The 17,658-nt window shown below is 35.1% G+C and overlaps 1 protein-coding gene across 2 annotated transcripts in view; it reads left to right on the top strand.

Moving 5' to 3' along the window:
• The window catches only part of WDR70 (WD repeat domain 70), a 141,106-nt gene that overhangs the window by 61,952 nt on the left and 61,496 nt on the right, over positions 1–17,658 (top strand). For both annotated transcript variants that reach the window (XM_062599421.1, XM_062599420.1), the window contains exon 10: positions 15,713–15,887. In XM_062599421.1, coding sequence (XP_062455405.1) covers positions 15,713–15,887 — 175 coding nt within the window. The remainder of the gene's footprint in view (positions 1–15,712; positions 15,888–17,658) is intronic.

Genomic DNA, 17,658 nt, shown 5'->3' with positions numbered 1-17,658 from the left:
TCCATTTAAATACAGTGTGGAGTATGTTTTCAGTTCTTTCATGCAAATGGACTACTTCAGAGTACTCATAAAGCTCATGACTAGTATCTTGACATCACTTGGGCTTATTTTCTTTAGAAACTTTTCCAAGTGGACAAAAGGTGTCAAGTTTATTTTACATACCACACATTTATTTACATGAGGGTTAACCATCCAATAACAGTTCTTAATAACTCTAGAATGGCTGATTTTAACAGAGAACTGGTGTTTAGAAGGGTCTAGATAACATTACCAGTCTCCTGAAGTACTGTGCTTGAAAAATAACATCATCATTGCTCAGCTGCACGAGTTCTGGTACTTTGAGGAACCATGCATGCAGTTATCAAGTAGCTGTTCCACTTAAAAATGTTGCTTACTCCCAGATTTTTATCATCTACTGAAGACTAATACCCTTATGACAGAATTGGTGAAATAAGCTGTGAAAACGTTACTCCTCTGCTTTGGTGTAAAGTTACCAGCTTAAAGAGCCTCATCATTGGGTTAAAATCAAATGGATGATTTACAACTAAAATAGCCAAAGATGATAATGTCTTAGACCATGCCAGGAAGATTTTCAAGTAGATACGTAACAACATGCATTTGTTCAAGATACAAATAAACTGAGTATTTTTAAGTGTGGGGATGTTAACAGGTTGCATATTTGCTTTCTTGTTTCTGAGCCTTTAGTCTGAATTTGAATAATATTTCAAGTTCTTCTCCTGTATTCTTTGAAGTAGAAGCTGAAGTACTCATACAGTCTACCAATTCCAAAAGTTAGAAGTCTTGAAAAATATGAAATATTGCAAGGCTTGCAAAAAGTGGTAGAGATTACAGCTTTTGTAGATGTGGTAGGTCAGCCCGATTTGTTTGGAAATGCATGTAATTATTTGAAATGTAACTTAAAAGAATTCTGTGCATAGTCAGCAGTTAAGTGGAGAAAGTTGAGTAGAGAAATAACCTTATTACTTGTAATTAGTATTTGTGAATTGACGGTTAAGGCACTTGTGAATTGTTAGAGATAGTACTGTTATTTAAGATAGAATAATAAATATCTGTGACTACTGCTGCATTCATAAAGTTCAAATCAGGAGGAAAGTTAGTGTGTATGGAGTAACAAATTTTTGCAACTTCAAGGAAACCAGATATTTCCTTGTATATTTATATAAATAAATAAATAGAAAGTAAGAAGTTTAGCATCTAGTACTTGATCCCAAGATAAAATAAGTCTTTGAATAAATTTTCTTTTATTCCTGTGTTTTTTTACAGAAAATCTAGGTCTCTGTCTATTCCTTATCTATATTAAAAAAAATCTACTTTTTTCTAAAACTAATCTGATTTAACCAACATGAGATACTCAGTGTACCATAGCGTTATTGCTTAAATACCTATATTTAAATACTATGTAGATTATCTAAAAACTTGTTCTCAGTGGTTGTGTGGAGTAAAAATAAAGCAGAATTGACATTTATGAAAAGAAAACTACAGAGGAGGATTTGTATATCCACCTCATCTATCCTCACTTAGTGGATATTTTGTTTTTATTTTAGCCATAGAAATTCAGCTGCTTCCGAGAATGAGGCTTAGGAAGTACATGTTTCAATTATGTTTTAAGTTCTGATTTTTTTTTTAACTCTGAAATTGCTGATTGTTCTCATCCTTTGGCATACAAACCTGGTATTTGGCAGGAAGAGGGAGCACTGTGATTGTGCTGGGTTATGGTTCTGTTGCTCTTGTAAAAACTTTCTCTGGTGAGTCAAAATTAGAAGTCTTTGGAAAGTCATCTCTGAGACTTGTTCATAATACAGGAGTACCTTCATCGAGAAATGACTTATTATCCTGCCCATGTGCAGTCATTTGCACTATACTGGTGTAATAGTTTCCCTTTTGTCTTGGTCTATGTGAAGGTGTGAAGTCCCCTCCAAATATGTGAAGATGATTTTTCCTAGATGAAGTTACCTACTTACGCATATATACAGTGCAGAACTGATTAAGAAGGTGCAGCGAATGAGCAGGCTTGTTTAAGAGGAGTTTGAGTAATGACTGTTCGGGTCCTTGTTGAAAGCTGTGTGTTTACAAAAGAGTTGGTGAAGCTATTTTTGTCTCTATAAACTATGTACGTTTATGTTAATATTTTTTGAAGTTTTTCTTGATTAGAATGTTAGCTGCTGCAATAAAAAATGCAGTCACTTGTAACAGCTTGCATTTGAGAGCTTTTTCAACTGACATTTTTACTACATAATTTCATTTTTGAAGGATTCAGTCAGTTTCAGACAGATTATCTAGCTTTTCTTAAAGGCTAAAATTTTAAAACAAAATTGAGAAACTTGCTACAATGAAGGAAAAAATGGGGTACCAAAACACATTACTTCCATTACTTAGGCAAGTCAAGCTGTTGGCACTGTGGAAGTAGAGTTTGTCCTTTGTCCTTCATCCCTGTGGAATGGTTTTAATTTTAAAATTAAAAAAAAAAAAAAAAAAAAAGCACCCCAAGTCAACAATAACAAGCCCTACTTTCCACATAGCATGGTTTAAGTGAAATTGATTAATCAAGTGTTTTTTAAATTACAGTTCATGCAAACACTTTTACTGAAGATTCAGTTTTTAGTTAAGCATTATGGATTAATGCTTTGCTCTTCTGTTTTCATTTTAAGATTCTGATTCTCTTCTCATATGTTGATTCCAAGACTAGATCAGTTTGTTTTTCTGAAACAATAAACTTTGAAATGCTTGTTATTCACCTCTTCCAAGTTTATTGCATATGAAATAGGAAAAGCTCACTCTGTTTATCAGTGTAGGACAGAGAAACTCACATGGGCAGAACTAGGGAATCCACTGAGTGATGATGAATCATAATCTAAGAATTTGTAGTTCCAGTAGTTTGAAATGTAACTCTGAAAGTTACAAAGTTTGCAAACTGCGTTTCTGACAGCAGTAAGATGATTTAAAACTAAATTAATATGTCATAAACTGTCCAAATATTTTTTTCAGTAGGTATAATATGCTCATTATAGTTGCAGCATGGATAGAATTTGTTTGTGCAGTCTACAAATAGATGGTTAGTATTGTGACAGTTTCTGTATTAAGGGTTTGAGAGTTTAGTCCTTTACAGAATATAGGCACAATCTATACTTCATTTCATCTTTTAAGATGATATGAAAAAGTTTCCTCCTCTTGATTTCTTCACTATTAGTAGTTAACTAATATTTTAAAATGGAACTTTCAAATAAGAATCTTTTTGTATATGTTAATTTTGTCATCTTACTGCAATAGCACTCAATAAGTCTCATACGGAAGTTGTCTGAGATGTTTGATATCAAGTGTCTAAGATTTATATTCATGCATATGCATACGTGCACGTGCATCTGGTATATGTATAAATGCAATGACCTCATTAGGAATTTGAAGCTGTTCATGTGCCAGCATCTGAGGTGATACTAAAATAAACTTTTTGTCTCCATTTGGAACTATAACTGTTTTCTTAAAGTTACGAGTTTTAACTTAAGATTTCACCGAAGGCTGTTAGGAGTATCTGGTAAGTTTACACTTTTGATACTGACTTCTCTGGAACATGCTTTCAAAGAAGATGGTTCAACTTTTGCGACAGGACAAGAGGCAATGGGCAAAAACTGAAACCACAGGAAGCTCTGCCTGAATATGAGGAAGATTTTCTTCACTGTGAGAGTGACAGAGCCCTGGCACAGGTTGCCCAGAGAGGTTGTGGAGTCTCCTTCTCTGGAGATATTCAAAGCCCACCTGGATACAACCCTGTCTAACATGCTCTCGGTGACCCTGCTGAGCAGGGAGGTTGGACTAGATGATCTCCAGGCTTTCCAACCTTACTGATCCTTACTTGATTCTATGATTTTCGGTGGGAGGAGCTGAACGGCAGCTTTGGAATTTCTCTCCTGGGCCGCATGAAATGAGTGGTGGCTTGTGGAGCTGAACAACTGGTCATAGACAGATGCAAGAGGTATTTTTGCCATTTCATGCAGTTCTAAAAGCTGTGTTCTCTTTTCCACAGAAGTGTGGGCTCAGGATGAAGAAATTGTCAAATGGGCCAAATTCAGCTGGGGACCACTAATTTGAGCCATTTGCTCCTTATTACTAAAGGCTGTTTTGCTTTAAGGAAAAACACATTTGGATTTTAAACATATAAAATTTAGAAAAATCAGAAACTGAATTTTCTGAAATGGCTTACTTCTTAAGCACTTCTCTTGCTCCATTTTGTCATATCACAGAAGAAACTAAACATACAAAGCATCTTGCATTTATATCTTCTGTCAGTGAAAAGAAAAATCAAATATAAGAAAATATGTTGATTTTGCAGCTTTCCCAAGAAAAGGGAAAGGCAGAGCTGGGCCTTTACATTCATTTGAAGAGCAACTGAATTACTGCATAGACATCCTCAAGTTCTAGCTGAAAAAGCCTTGAGTTGACACTAGCACTCACTACTGCATAGACTGAAATTTTAGGGCTTTAAGTCAAGCAGAAGACTGGAGCACTCTGAGGTGACATATTGAAACTCTAGAGACATTCAATGTTTTATCATCACAGGCTCTAATAGAGTCTCTCTTCTCTTGTGTCTTTTAATTAAAAAGAAAGAAATGAAAGGTTATTAAAATGTTTTCTGATTTTTTTTATTTCCTGCATTTATTATTTTAAAATGCACACATTTCTGACTCCACCAAAACAATAAAAAACATTTTCCCCCAACCTAGAGAACGTCATTGATTAGAGAGAATAATTCCTTTAGATCTCATCTTTAAAGTAATGCAATTTAATGCTACTTTGTCCACCAATCTCTGCACTTTTTGCCTTATATAGACAAAAGGCAGAAAGGCGTTTAGGTGCTTCTTTAGTTGTAGCAATATTTCACACGTGAGCAGACTATAATGAGTAGTGTGAAAAGATGGCTATCTTGTGATTATCCATACAGAAATGGAACTATTCATGAATCTTTTGAGAAGGACTGTATCTCTTCTCTACAAAGTAAACTGTCTTCCTTTCTTAGTTTTTGTGAGGAGGGAAATGTGTCTAACATTTTGGTGTTTATTCCAGAAAATATGATGAATAAAGAAGTTTGTACCAGCTTGCACTTTATATGCTGTAGTTTGGCCTGGTCTTTAGAACCCTTTCATAAATCCTTATGGAGATTTTACTACAAAATATAAATAGAAAGTGAAACTTGCTTTGTAAAATACCTATAGCACAAAACACACAGTTAATCTGTGTAGCTGAGTCAAAATTTGCATTGTTTAGAACAGATTATTTGGCTTTAAAAATTTCAGTACTGTATTTTTTTTGCTTGCTGATATTTGATTGCTATTCACTGCTAATGGAGCTGCAGAAAAGTGGTTGAGAGTGAGATCTAAGGTGGTAGCAAAAACGGTTAAGAAGACTAATTGTTGTGATAGTGTCAGCTGAGGTGTTGTTTTAGAGAGCTTTTAATTGCTTGACAGGTTTATTTTAATTCTAGCTGATTTTTATGGATTAAGTGGAGAGTGCTGTTGAATGTTAGTTCTTATCAAAGTTATTTATTGAGGTGAAGGAGATAACTTGAGATCCAAATGAGTCTTGACTCTTTTATAGCTATGACTAATCAGCTTTTTAGAAAGCATCCTGTTTTCCCAGTGATTTACTCTTCCTGCTTTTGCTGTATCATGCAAGACTGCTCTTGAGTCATTTCAGTTCATGCTCGTGACGGTAATGTGAACTGTGGAGATGTTCTTTATCAGAAGTCTTCCCCTTTGATCTTAACCAAATGTACCCCTTAGAGAGACTGATTACATCTCACTCTTATCTTTATTGAAGTGGGAGATAAGATCTCAATTCATTGCCTTTTTGCCCCATTTGGAAACTGAATGGAAAAAGGTGCATAATAATTATTTTTAATCGAGGTTTTTCATTTATTGTTTACTTTTCCATGGGTCTCCTACTTTTTGACATATGATTTGAATTTTAATATGTTACACTGTCTTCCAGGATAGAGATTGCATTCAGAGCAAATTGCTAGTATTCTCATGTGTTGCTAGGAATGTTGCATTACACGTAATGTGTTGTCTAGCTGGCCTTAATTACGTAAGAACATCTGAACTGCAAATAACTATTTCAAGTATCTATACACTTATCAAATAAATCAGAAATAAGAGAGCAAACGTGGCTTGTTTTGTACATTAAGAGCAAGAGTAGTTTGGAAGTTTGAGGCTCTTAAGAACCTGTGGCAAATGTGTATATCAAAGTCTTTTTACAAAACAAAAATGTGTTGTAAATCTTTTAGGTCTCTGGCGTTACTTTTAAAGGCTTCAGAATCTTTGAAAACTGGAAGTAGCTAGATATTTGTCTGAACTTTGAATTGCACAATATAGTTCAGTGGAAATTCACAAGGAAATAAGTCTAGAGCTGAATCTTGGAATCCTTCTTCATGATCCATTCTGAAATCTTTCTATTTATGTGATTGGATGTTTTTTTATGCTTTATCTTGAGTTGATTGCTGAGTAAATGCAATCTGCTGACATTTACCATGACAATTACTTTTTTTGTGTTGTATTTTGTCATTACTTCTCTCTTCTAATGTGACGTACAAATGATGTTGACTAAAAACTTTGACTACTGAGAATGGAGGAATTTTGAGTTGGTCATTTTGATGAGATAATTTGCAAATAGTCATTGGAACTTTGAAGTTTTCAGTCTTTGAAAAAATTACCAATGTACTTAGGACTTTCTGTGTAAAATTCTATGAGATAATTTTTCCATCACTTTGGGTAGACATTTAGAAGGGAATATTTGAAACAAATACATACGGTATAACTTTATATACTGGAACTGCTGCACTGATTCAGAAAATTACTGAGAAGATGGTGTCTCTTCACATTGACTGTTGCCCCATGTGTTTGTTATTTCTCCAGTTCTGCTATGTTCTCCATAGAGACTCTTCCTGTAACAGAAAAGCTTCTACAGTGAAGAGCACTCCACAAAAGATATCCCTTTATTCCTCACTGCATCATCTAAGGCCTCAATAATTTTATAAACTGAAGAGATTCTTTTCACCTATTGATGAAACCCCTGTGGCAGGGATGGGCTGGATTGAGCAACGCAAGCAGATCACTTCTGCGTCCGAGATTTGCTTAGATGATGTGTGTCAGTGTTAATTCAGTGAGATTTGTAGCATGTTAATTAATAATTTATTTCTGGGAAGTTTGTTGCTGCAGTTAAATTTTTATATCGTTTTAAAGGCTGACTAGTTATTTGTTTCTGGAAACTGCAGAGATGAATCTCTGTATACAAAGCTTGTGAGCTTTGTATTTCATTTAAAAGAGTCTTATGTTGTCATAATTAAGAGGTTCAGTTGTGAAGCATTCTTCTATATACCACACTTCTGTTAAATGACATATTTCTTCATACCACGTGTTCATTATACTGTGAAAAGAGTTATATAAACATGTTGACAGGTAACACTTTCTGTGTATCTGAATGCATCTGTTGGCCTGTTTCTCAACCAGAAGTGATCACGTGGTATTTTGATATCATTTGCTACTATTGCTGTCTTCCTCTTACAGATGTGCTATACAGCTTGCTTGTAAGCAGTCATTATTCTAAGTCAGGGATTGAGAAGAAATCAGTTTCAGAATATTTTCAAATATTTTTGTACTTCTAAATGAAGGACTGAATAAAAATTAAAAGTCTATGTTAATGAACAGTGAGACTAAAACAAAATAGCAGTTGTTTGTCAGGTGAGCACTGTGCCCTCTGTGTCCTGCCATGAGGCAGGAATCCTGTGGTCCTATCTCCTGTTCCTTCTCACTATTCAACCCTTTCTTTGAAGGCAGAATGATTTACTCTTGGGCTTTCATGTGATATTCCCTCTACAGTATCTGAAAATAAACTGTTTATCTACATAGCAGTGTAGTAAGCAATGAGTGTATTCCATTTTACAGATAGAGAAATGACAAGCATAAAAATTAATAGCCAAAATCTCTACTGATTTTGACTTTGCACTTTTAAGCACCTAAGACTTTTCAGAGTACTTAGCATTATCTAGCAGTCTGTTTACTCAAAGCATCAGTTTCTTTGGTTTAATTTGCAGTTGGAAGTGTTCAGCACTTCTGAGATGACACACACAGAAAATGAGAAGTCAGCTTAATTGATCACCTTTACAAAAGTTTGACTTAGTGACCTCTTTTTAAAAAAGGAAAAAGCTTGACTTTTCAACTTTAGTGTATTTTTATTCATGTAGGAGGTTTTGCATATAACATCCTAGATTTAAACATAATTTCTGAGAATATAAGTCCACTTATGACCTTCAGAAAAACCACTTAAACCTGAGTATTTTATGCTAAAGGAGTAACATTAATATATTGTCATCCTCTCAGGAGCAGCTGTAGCTGGGGCAAACACTGTGATAGCAAAAGGCTTTTGAAACTTGGGAATACTAGGTTCTGCTGCAAGTACTGCAGAAAAGTGTGGTCTTCACATCCTTCAGACTGTCTTTGAAGCCTCTCTGAAGTCCCCCTCCCTCCAGCCTTTAACAGTTCTTTTTCTCCCAGTACCATGCTCTGCTGGGAACTCCTTGTCACGTGTCGCATCAAATACCTCATCCTTACCTCTCTTTTTGCTAGCATGCTATTCAGTTCTTTTATTTTTGGTCTCTTACCTGACCAATCTTGCTTTCCTTTTATCTCTGCTCTTCCCTCTGACCTTCGTAAGGAGTTTTGCTGCTTAATCCAGTTTATACTCATTCATAGTCAGTTCTTCCCTATCTCCTTTTCTAACTTAGTTTCCTCAGATCTTGCATATACTGGCCAGCTGTGGGATTGTTACTTAGTAATTCAGAGACTCAACTACCTGTGCAAACAGTCATGCTTATGTGTCCTTATGAATTTGAGTCTTTTGCTTTTTAATTCACATAGACTGGACAATGGGAATAGATGCAAAATTTTTTTCACACAAAATAACTACTATAAATTAGGTGTAATTACAGAATGGTGGCAATAAACATATATGCAGATTAAGGGCTACCTATTTTATTTAGAAATATGAAAAAATACTGTTTTATAATTGCTCCAACTTATTTGCTGTATATCTCATAAAAATTGTGATGTTTTTGTTTGTTTCATATTCTGGTAAAAATGTTTTATCTGGTAAATTCTCTCTCTCTTTTTTCTTTTTTTAGGGAGTATTTCAATAATAGAATGGCTGAAAAGATGTTGTAAATTATAAAGTTGTGTCTACTGTGGTTACTATTTTACTTGAAATGGATAGGACTTTTCCTGTACTGATTTAAGTTTTTTTTTTTAACTCTGTTCAGATGCAGAGAGTAGGAGGTTTATTTAGAAGCTTTTCTGCCAAACAAGTATGGGAAATTTCTCTGGATTTCTCCATCTGTTTGTGTATACACACAACTTTTTTTCAGTATCTGGCATGTGACTAAACCTTCATTGTGCCCCATGTGCTCAACAGAATACACCTATAACATACTGACACTCAAAAAAGGGTGAAGAGGATACAATATTGAAAGGTTTTTTTTGCTGACAGGGTCTTGTACAAGAATGTGTGTGGAGTGCATCTTCAAAGAACTTTTCAGCTATTCTGTATAGATACTCTAATTTAGGTAGGTTTTTTCACCATATTATATAAGCGTTTTAAAACAATCTTACCTATGTAAGTAATGAAATAATGTGGTAAAAAAGATGTCAAAAATCTTGCCTTAAGATCAGTTGTTTGTTTATAGAGGATTACATAACATTTCTAAAAATTTTCACCATATCACTAACAACATAACTCAGAATTCTGTATTCTAGGGATAAATTCCATTGCAGCAGTATTTGTATGATGATTTTAACATATCTGATAGCTTTATATTACAAAGGTAGGCATTATAATATAGTCGTTAGATGTGCAGCATTAAGCTTGATCTGAACTTCCAGCAGTAATATATTCTGTTGCTTTTTTATGTATTATAAGATAGATAAGAATAATTAATATAATTTGTATTGGATTAAATGCCAACAACATTCAATATTGTGCAAGAGAGATTTGCATCCAGTAGAAACATATGAAGATTGGCAGAGACCCTTAGTAGAATTTGACAGGTCAGGTTTTTTATCTTTGAATTCATTCAATCGTTGACTTTTCAGAAGACTATATTAGAATATAGTATTAGAATGCACACTGGCTTGCTGAATCAGGACTTGGAGAAATTTTCCATGCTTGCAGGATGTGCAGCTACGTTATAATAATTTGTGTTAAAACAGCAGCATTGTTGTAAGTAAATTTTATTAGCTATCTTGTCTTAGTTGTATCTTAGAATATTAGGAAAAAAGAGGAAAGCCATTTGTGAAACAAAAAGTGACCCCAGTAATTAAATTAGTCGTTTATTTAAATATGGATCATTTAACTTCTCACTGGTCAGGAAAATAGCCATGTTACCTTTCCAAAAGAACATTCCCATCCTTTTCTAAGTTGCTTTGAATTGCTCTTGGCAAGTATAAAAGCTTTACAAAATCTGTTCTGCAGATGTGGAATCCAACATTAAAAAAGTTAAGCTTGCGTGTGTAGAGCCTTTTTAACGTAAGTTTTCTTTGAAAATAAAGTTATGAAAGAATCTAAAAATATTTGTGGCTCTGCATATCCTTCAGTATAAAAATACTGGCTGAGAAGGAAGAATGAGCATATATGTTGAAGGGATAATTTGCAAAAAATCCTTCCATATATGTTGTTTTTACTAGTAAACAAACTGTTATTAAACACAGTCTGTTTTCAGGAAAAAAAGAACTAAGAAAATTGTTCAGGGAATATATTTTCCGTGTGTTTTCAGTGGAGTTCAAATATAACTTTGTAGCTATATAACAGATAAGTATTAGTGTAATACTTCTGCTAAATGCTGCAGATAACCTGAGTGTAAAAGTAATACAGCATTAGTCTTTCATTTCACACTCATTTTGGATCTGTGGAAATACTCTCCTTAAAAATCAGTTTAGCTCAAAAGGAGTCTAGAACTGATTTGATTCAATGCAATGGTAAAGATTTTTATTAGTTTCAACATAAACAAGATTAGATTGGACCCGGGGTAGGTTAGGAAGCTAAAATGAGACTGTCGTAATGCAATCCTTATTTATTTGTTATGTCTGGGAGGAGGAAGAGAGAGGAATGGTCCAAAACGTTCTGCAAAAAAGCAAGACATCATTGCACTCAGAAGAGTGCGCTCTCTGCGTTTACCACGATGCGGTGAGGCGATTGAGGGTCGAGAGCATACAAAAGCGGAGAAGCAACATTAGCTGACGTTTGTTTGGTGTGTTGCCAGTTTAAAGACATATGCTGTGAAGGCAAATGATGCAAATTTCTGGGATTCTTTCCCTGTTTATTCCCTTTCCTTCAGGCTAGGGGTAACATTTTAATAAAGGATTGACTGTTGTGAGGGAAAGGGACTGGAAAAAGAGGCAAGTCACCCGCCAGCGCAAAGAGTAGAAGGGGAGAAAGCATCAAGGCACGTGTTGAAAGAAAAGGCAGGGCCCTGAGCTGGTTATTGACGGAGTGTGGAGAGTGAAAGGGGAATCACAGAGGCAAAAGAAATCTGTTTACATCATACTCAGACTTTAATGATGATCCTTATAAGGAGATAGTGAAAGTGTGTTTCTGGGGTGCTGCAGAGTATCCTTCTCAGATGGTCTGTATTTCTAGTCCGTCACAGGTTTGAAAGAAAATATAAAACGTACAGTTTAGAGATGATTATGTTTTGGTCAGTGCTGATTCAGTCAGATACCATGGACGAGTTGATTTGTATAGTAAGCTGAAATCTGCCCATGGTATTATTGAGATATTTTCACAATATGATGTCTGTTTTTAAATAAAATTGGAAAGGTTTCAGTAAAGAGCTCAGTCTTAGCTCAAGAGTTAGAGACTCTCTGGAAATGATTGATAAGTTTGTATATAGATGGATGATTTAATTCTTTTTTTAATTCTTGTAAAAAAAAGTTTCATAGATCAAGTAGCAGCAGGGGGACAGTAAACATATTAAGTGTGGGGACTATAAAGAAACATTGAGGGGACATTAAACATGCAAGCAGTGTGGATATTTTTAACAGTGCATGTAATTCATTCGTGATGCAGTGTTACCAACTGTCTACAGCACAAGAGGTTGTTCAGGAAACTTGAATTTTTCTTCTTGTGTTATTGACCTGCTGACATTAAGTTTGATTTAAGGATCAAAATTTTTGACTTTCTTTATGTTAGGTGTGAGGTAGAGCTAGATAGGCCATCAGTGTTCCGTCTTTTTTTACAGTTGAAAGGTAAGAGGAATAAGAAGGTTTGAATTTGATTTATAGTCTTACGAAGTGACTGAGTTCTTGACAAGCCATGGAGCCCTAAAAAGAGAAGGACTGAAGGCCCTAAAATGTGGAATCAAGAAAGCGTTACAAAGAGGGCAAGAGATGTTAGATGATGTTGCCAGCTGAAATGAAGAATTACTGGTGAAGGCTGCTCAGAGATTGCTTTTGGAATTGCAACTGGGATGCTTGTGGGACGTCTCTGATAAAAAGGGAAGAAGAAAGTGGCAGATTTTAAAATTCTTAGCACATAACCATGTTGTTTGATAAACCTGTATATCTGAGAAGTAAGTATGCTAGGTCTCTGGGAAACGTTAGGTATGACAGGGGAAGTAGCACTACAGCAGATGATGATGATCCCAAGAAGGGATAGAGAAACTGGAGATAGTGGATATTTGGATGAGGTGCTGGAAGGATTGAATATTGTGAAGGAAAGAGATGGGAAAAAACCTCAAATAATTCTTTGAGTAAATGTCAGAATGAGAAAGGTGCCTGCTGAAGATGGTACATGGAGATGGTTGTTGAGAGAGTATGGAGAGAAAAAAGGGAATATCAGAATCACAGAATGGATGAGGTTGGGAGAGGCCTCTGGAGGTTACCTAGTCCAACCACTTTGTTCAAAGCAAGGTCAACTATAGCAGGTTGCACAGAGCCGTGCCCTGTCAGGTTTCAAGTATCTCCAAGAATGGAGACTCCACAACCTCGATAGGTAACCTGTTCTAGTATAGGACCCCTCCTCTTCCCGCTGCCACCACCAGTTAAGAAAAAGCAATGAAAAACAACAACAAAAAACCCTCTTATGTTTAAATGGGATTTCCCATAGTTCAGTTTTTGGGACCATCGTCTCTTGTCCTTAGGCATCACTGAGAAGAGTCTGGCTCTTGTCTTTGTTCTCTCCCATCAGGTATTTGTACACAATTATATCAGGAACCTACTTTGAGGAATCTCATGGGTTAGGGCCCTAGAAGGAAGGGGGGTCCAAGAGAGCTGGTTAATACTCAAGCACCACTTCCCCCAAGCTCAAGAACGATTCATTCCTATAATTTAGAAGCCCAGCAAAGGGGGCAGGAGGCCTGCTCCCTCCTTGTGAGGAATGGCTGTGAGAGCTGGGCCTGCTCAGCCTGGAGAAGAGAAGACAGAGAGGATCTTATCAATGTCTACAAATACTTTAAGGGAGGATGTCAAGAGGATGGGGCCAGACTCTTTTCAGTGGTGCCAGGCGACAGGACAAGAGGCAACGGGCACAAACTGAAACACGGGAATATCCATCTGAACATGAGGAAAAACTTCTTCACTGTGAGAGTGACAGAGCACTGGCAGAGGTTGCTCAGAGAGGCTGTGGATTCTCCTTTTGTGGAGATATTCAAAACCCAGCTGGATGCAACCCTATGCAACATGCTTTAGGTGACCCTTCTTCAGCAGGGGGGTTGGACTAGATGATCTTCAGAGGTCCCTTCCAACCTCAACCATTCTGTGGTAAGAACCCCCTGAGCCTTCTCTTCTTCAAGCTATACAGCTCCAGCTCTCTCAGCCTGTCCTTGTATGTCAGAATAAGTTAGTGTCATACTCAGACCATGTGTCTAACAGTTGAAATTTTTCTTGTGGCCTTTTTTTTGCTCATTTCTGGTAGGTGAGAATTTATTGTCCTATCCTAGAACCAGGGTAGGTTTTGGGCTTATCAAGCAAAGAATGCATGTAACAAATGTGAAATGTCTTGCAGGAAAGTTTGCTTTGGTTAAAGAATCTGCTTTCCTGCCCTCAAAACAAGAGGATTCAAGGGATGGATCCCTGTGTGAAAGAACTCCATATAAAGGAACTAACAACGGGGAAGATGAGGAGGTGCCCATTTATGTAGGGAGTCAGGAAAGTCCTGAAGTTTTAGTATGTCCTTTATCTGTTCTTTGAAGAAATTGCATTTTCTTATATAGTTTTTTCACTGAAGAAATAATACATTAATTTCTGCAATACATAGCAGCACAGGTTTATTTAGATGACTAGAAAACATATCATAATTTAACATTTTATTAAAAATGAAAAAGCAGGAAACAAATTGATTCCTTACAGTTGTGAGTTGAAGACTTTTTATAAAGCAGTTGATCTTGACTGTATAGTAGGCAGCTAAAGATTTGTTCCATTTCACTCGCTTTCTCTTTATTCTCATTATATGTGCAATTATATATACCTTTCGTGAGCTATTTCTGAGTGATTTTCTTGCTTATTTTGTCCTACAGTTATGTATGTCAGCTCTATAGCCTATCTGATCTTGCAGCTCTGATGGAAACTGCTAATGTTGTGCCTCAGCGTCTTGTTTTGTTCTTGGAAAATGGCAGCTGTGACCAAGTCATATTTGCTTTGCTAGAGAACCAGTGAATTACGTGCTGTTGAATCATAGGCAGTATTTGTGTAGTCTAAACAAATGAGGTTGTCCTGAGATTAGTGATTTCTTTCTTTCTAAATTAATGATCTTCCTTTCTTTGCCAAATCCTGAAACTCCTCTCCACATTAGATGCCAGAAGAGTTTTGAATTTTTATCTGGAAAGAAATCAACATATTAAATGGACAGGAAACATTTGTATCTAAGACAGTTTAAAGAATCCACCTGTATCTCAGTGTTTTAGTTCTCTCTCATTTGGATGTTTTTATGTCTCTAAGAAACATTGAAGACCAAGGCAGATACTGTTTTTCCATTAAAAAGAAAGAGGATGTACTTATTGTGCTGATAATGTGGGAAAACTTCAACTCTAAGAAATAGTATTACATAAATGAGTCTTTGTAAAGTATCTGAACACTTTTACCACAGATATGAAAACCTTTAGGATTAGTGAAATAGAACAACAAAAATATTGCAATTAATTGTTTAAAATGCCTCTTAAAATAAATAAAAGCCAGAATAATAAGCAGCCAGCCTGCAGTACTACCATTTTAAAGTAGGTTTATCAGCTATTGCCATGTCAGAATAATGGAGGCAATCTGTTTAGTAGATTAATTTGTATAAGCATTTATACCTGATTCTTAAAGTCTTAATTCTTGTAAAGCACTAAATGTGTTTTTTCCTGATTTCCATTGACAGTGCAGGCAATTATATACATTTAGATGAGAGCTTGGGAAGATTTTATTTTGTTTATTTATTTATTTATTTTTAACTTCACATACATGTTAGTTAATACAAAGTTTCTTACTTGGAAAGTGGCTTTATATTTTAGTTTGCTGACCATTGTGCTGTATCTTATATGCTACTTTGTGATTATTATTTTTATTTAAGCAATATTATATGCCATTTATGCTGAAAAAAGTGCTTGACTATATCATAAGAAGAGTTACTTTGTATACGTTGACTGTATGTTAAACAATTCTTTCTTTAAACCTCTTTCCAGAACTGTGAGGACATGGGATGTTAACAATGAAAAAAAGCACAAAGGCGTATTTAAACCACGATCGGCTCAAGGTAAACGGGTGATTCCTACAACTTGCACATACAGCAGAGATGGTAAACTTATTGCAGCTGGCTGTCAGGATGGCTCCATCCAGATCTGGGATAGGAATATGAGTGTAAGTCAAGCATATGGTAACAGTACGGACTTTTAATATACAAAATGCTGAATGTTGAAGCTGATAAAATTTATTTGAATATTTTTATTCTTATATATATTTTTCCCCTGAAAATGTAATATGTATAAGCAAGATTTAATAATTCCTCTACTTTCTTCAACTAGTCATTCAGTTTGATGCTATTCAATGCAAAGCAGTGAAGGAAGCTGTTGGCAGTTTGGTTTAAAAAAAATATTGACCACATACCTATATTTAGAGTATTATTAATTTAAAATGTGATGCTTTTGTAAAAAGCTGTCATTTCTTGTTGATTCCTAAGAAATATATTTCCATATTTATTTGAAGTGTTGAATACATTAAGTAGTAATTTGAAAAACTTAATACTGAAATCAGTTATTCATCCAGGCAATATACAGAGGGCAGCAGAATCCAAGTGGGTAAGTACAATGCTACACATTAAATACAAATTGTTGTTATATTATCAAAAATGTAAGATTTACCATTAAGACAAAGTTAAACAATATGTAGAAATACAGTGTAGTCAGAAAGAGTCAGAATTATTTGAAATTTTTTAAATATGCAAAAGATGAAATAAACTCTATCTGTAATTTTGTTGTCCTGTTCATGTTCAACTTAAAATTGTATTTCCAGTAGTTAGGAATCTAAATAACAAAGGATACATAAAATTCATATTGCTACTTTGTGATTCAAAGTTTGGAGCAATCAGTGCTCTCTATTGCTTTCAGTAGTGTGGTTTACAAACCAGTCCAATTCAAAAAGCTTAATTTGCAATAGAAATTCACTTGTCAGAATTTTACTGCTTTTTAAACTAATGGTTAGGTATCTCATCCGTACCCATCTTATTCAGGGAAGTTGCCCGTGGTCTCACTTCCCTTTGACTTCAGTGGGATAAGTGCTTATGTGTAGTGTGAGAAAATTAGATTAGGATCAGTTTGTTTGGAAGCCAAAAATAAGAATATGAATGACTAGGTTAAAAAAAAAGAAATCCTTAGAATCAAACTGACATCATAAATCTTTGAAAGCTTTACAACTCCAGTAAAGTAGGATGGATTTAGTGAAATAATAGTGAATTAATATAATTTATGTTAGTATGTTCATCTTCATCATTCAAAATACTTGATTTTAAAAGGGAAAAAAATGCAATTTAGGGAACTTCTCACAAAGACTGAATAAAATTTGATTGTTGAGGTCAAGGGGAAATGTACGGATGTAAAGGAAAAGAAAGCCAGTTGATCATATTCAAAGTATAGCCCGTATTTTTGGATTGTCATCTATTTTTATTTCTGTTTTTATTTCCACTATAAACCCAGTAAAACTTCCTAATGGCATGAAGCTTGAGAATTCATCCTAAGTATAAACTTGTTCTAACAGAATAATAAATTTTTCAGAGACTGGCTTTCATCACCTGTGTATGCTGTTTATTTTAACATATACAGTATTGAAATATTAAGCTTTCTGGTGCAGCTTTAACAATAGTGCTCTTGGTAGTCTGCTTTTTCATGTGCTTTTCCTTTTGAACTTTTGTGTGTCTGTAAGATGACATATTGCAATGCTGATTGAGTGCAGTTTAAGGTGATTATGAATAATTTAAAGATGTATCCTGTGCATCTTGTGCAGTTTCCAACTGGTGACCTCTGTGTAACAGTGCAAGCCTAAAGAGATTTCCTAGTGGAAATGAGTTTGATAGTGTCATTGAATTTATGTTTTTAAAGTCTGCAGAATTTTTGTCTTCGCTTTTGTTGGTGCCATT

This window comes from Rhea pennata, chromosome Z, assembly GCF_028389875.1.
Source record: "Rhea pennata isolate bPtePen1 chromosome Z, bPtePen1.pri, whole genome shotgun sequence".
Classification (NCBI taxonomy): domain Eukaryota; kingdom Metazoa; phylum Chordata; class Aves; order Rheiformes; family Rheidae; genus Rhea; species Rhea pennata.
This window is presented reverse-complemented; position numbering and strand designations above follow the sequence as displayed.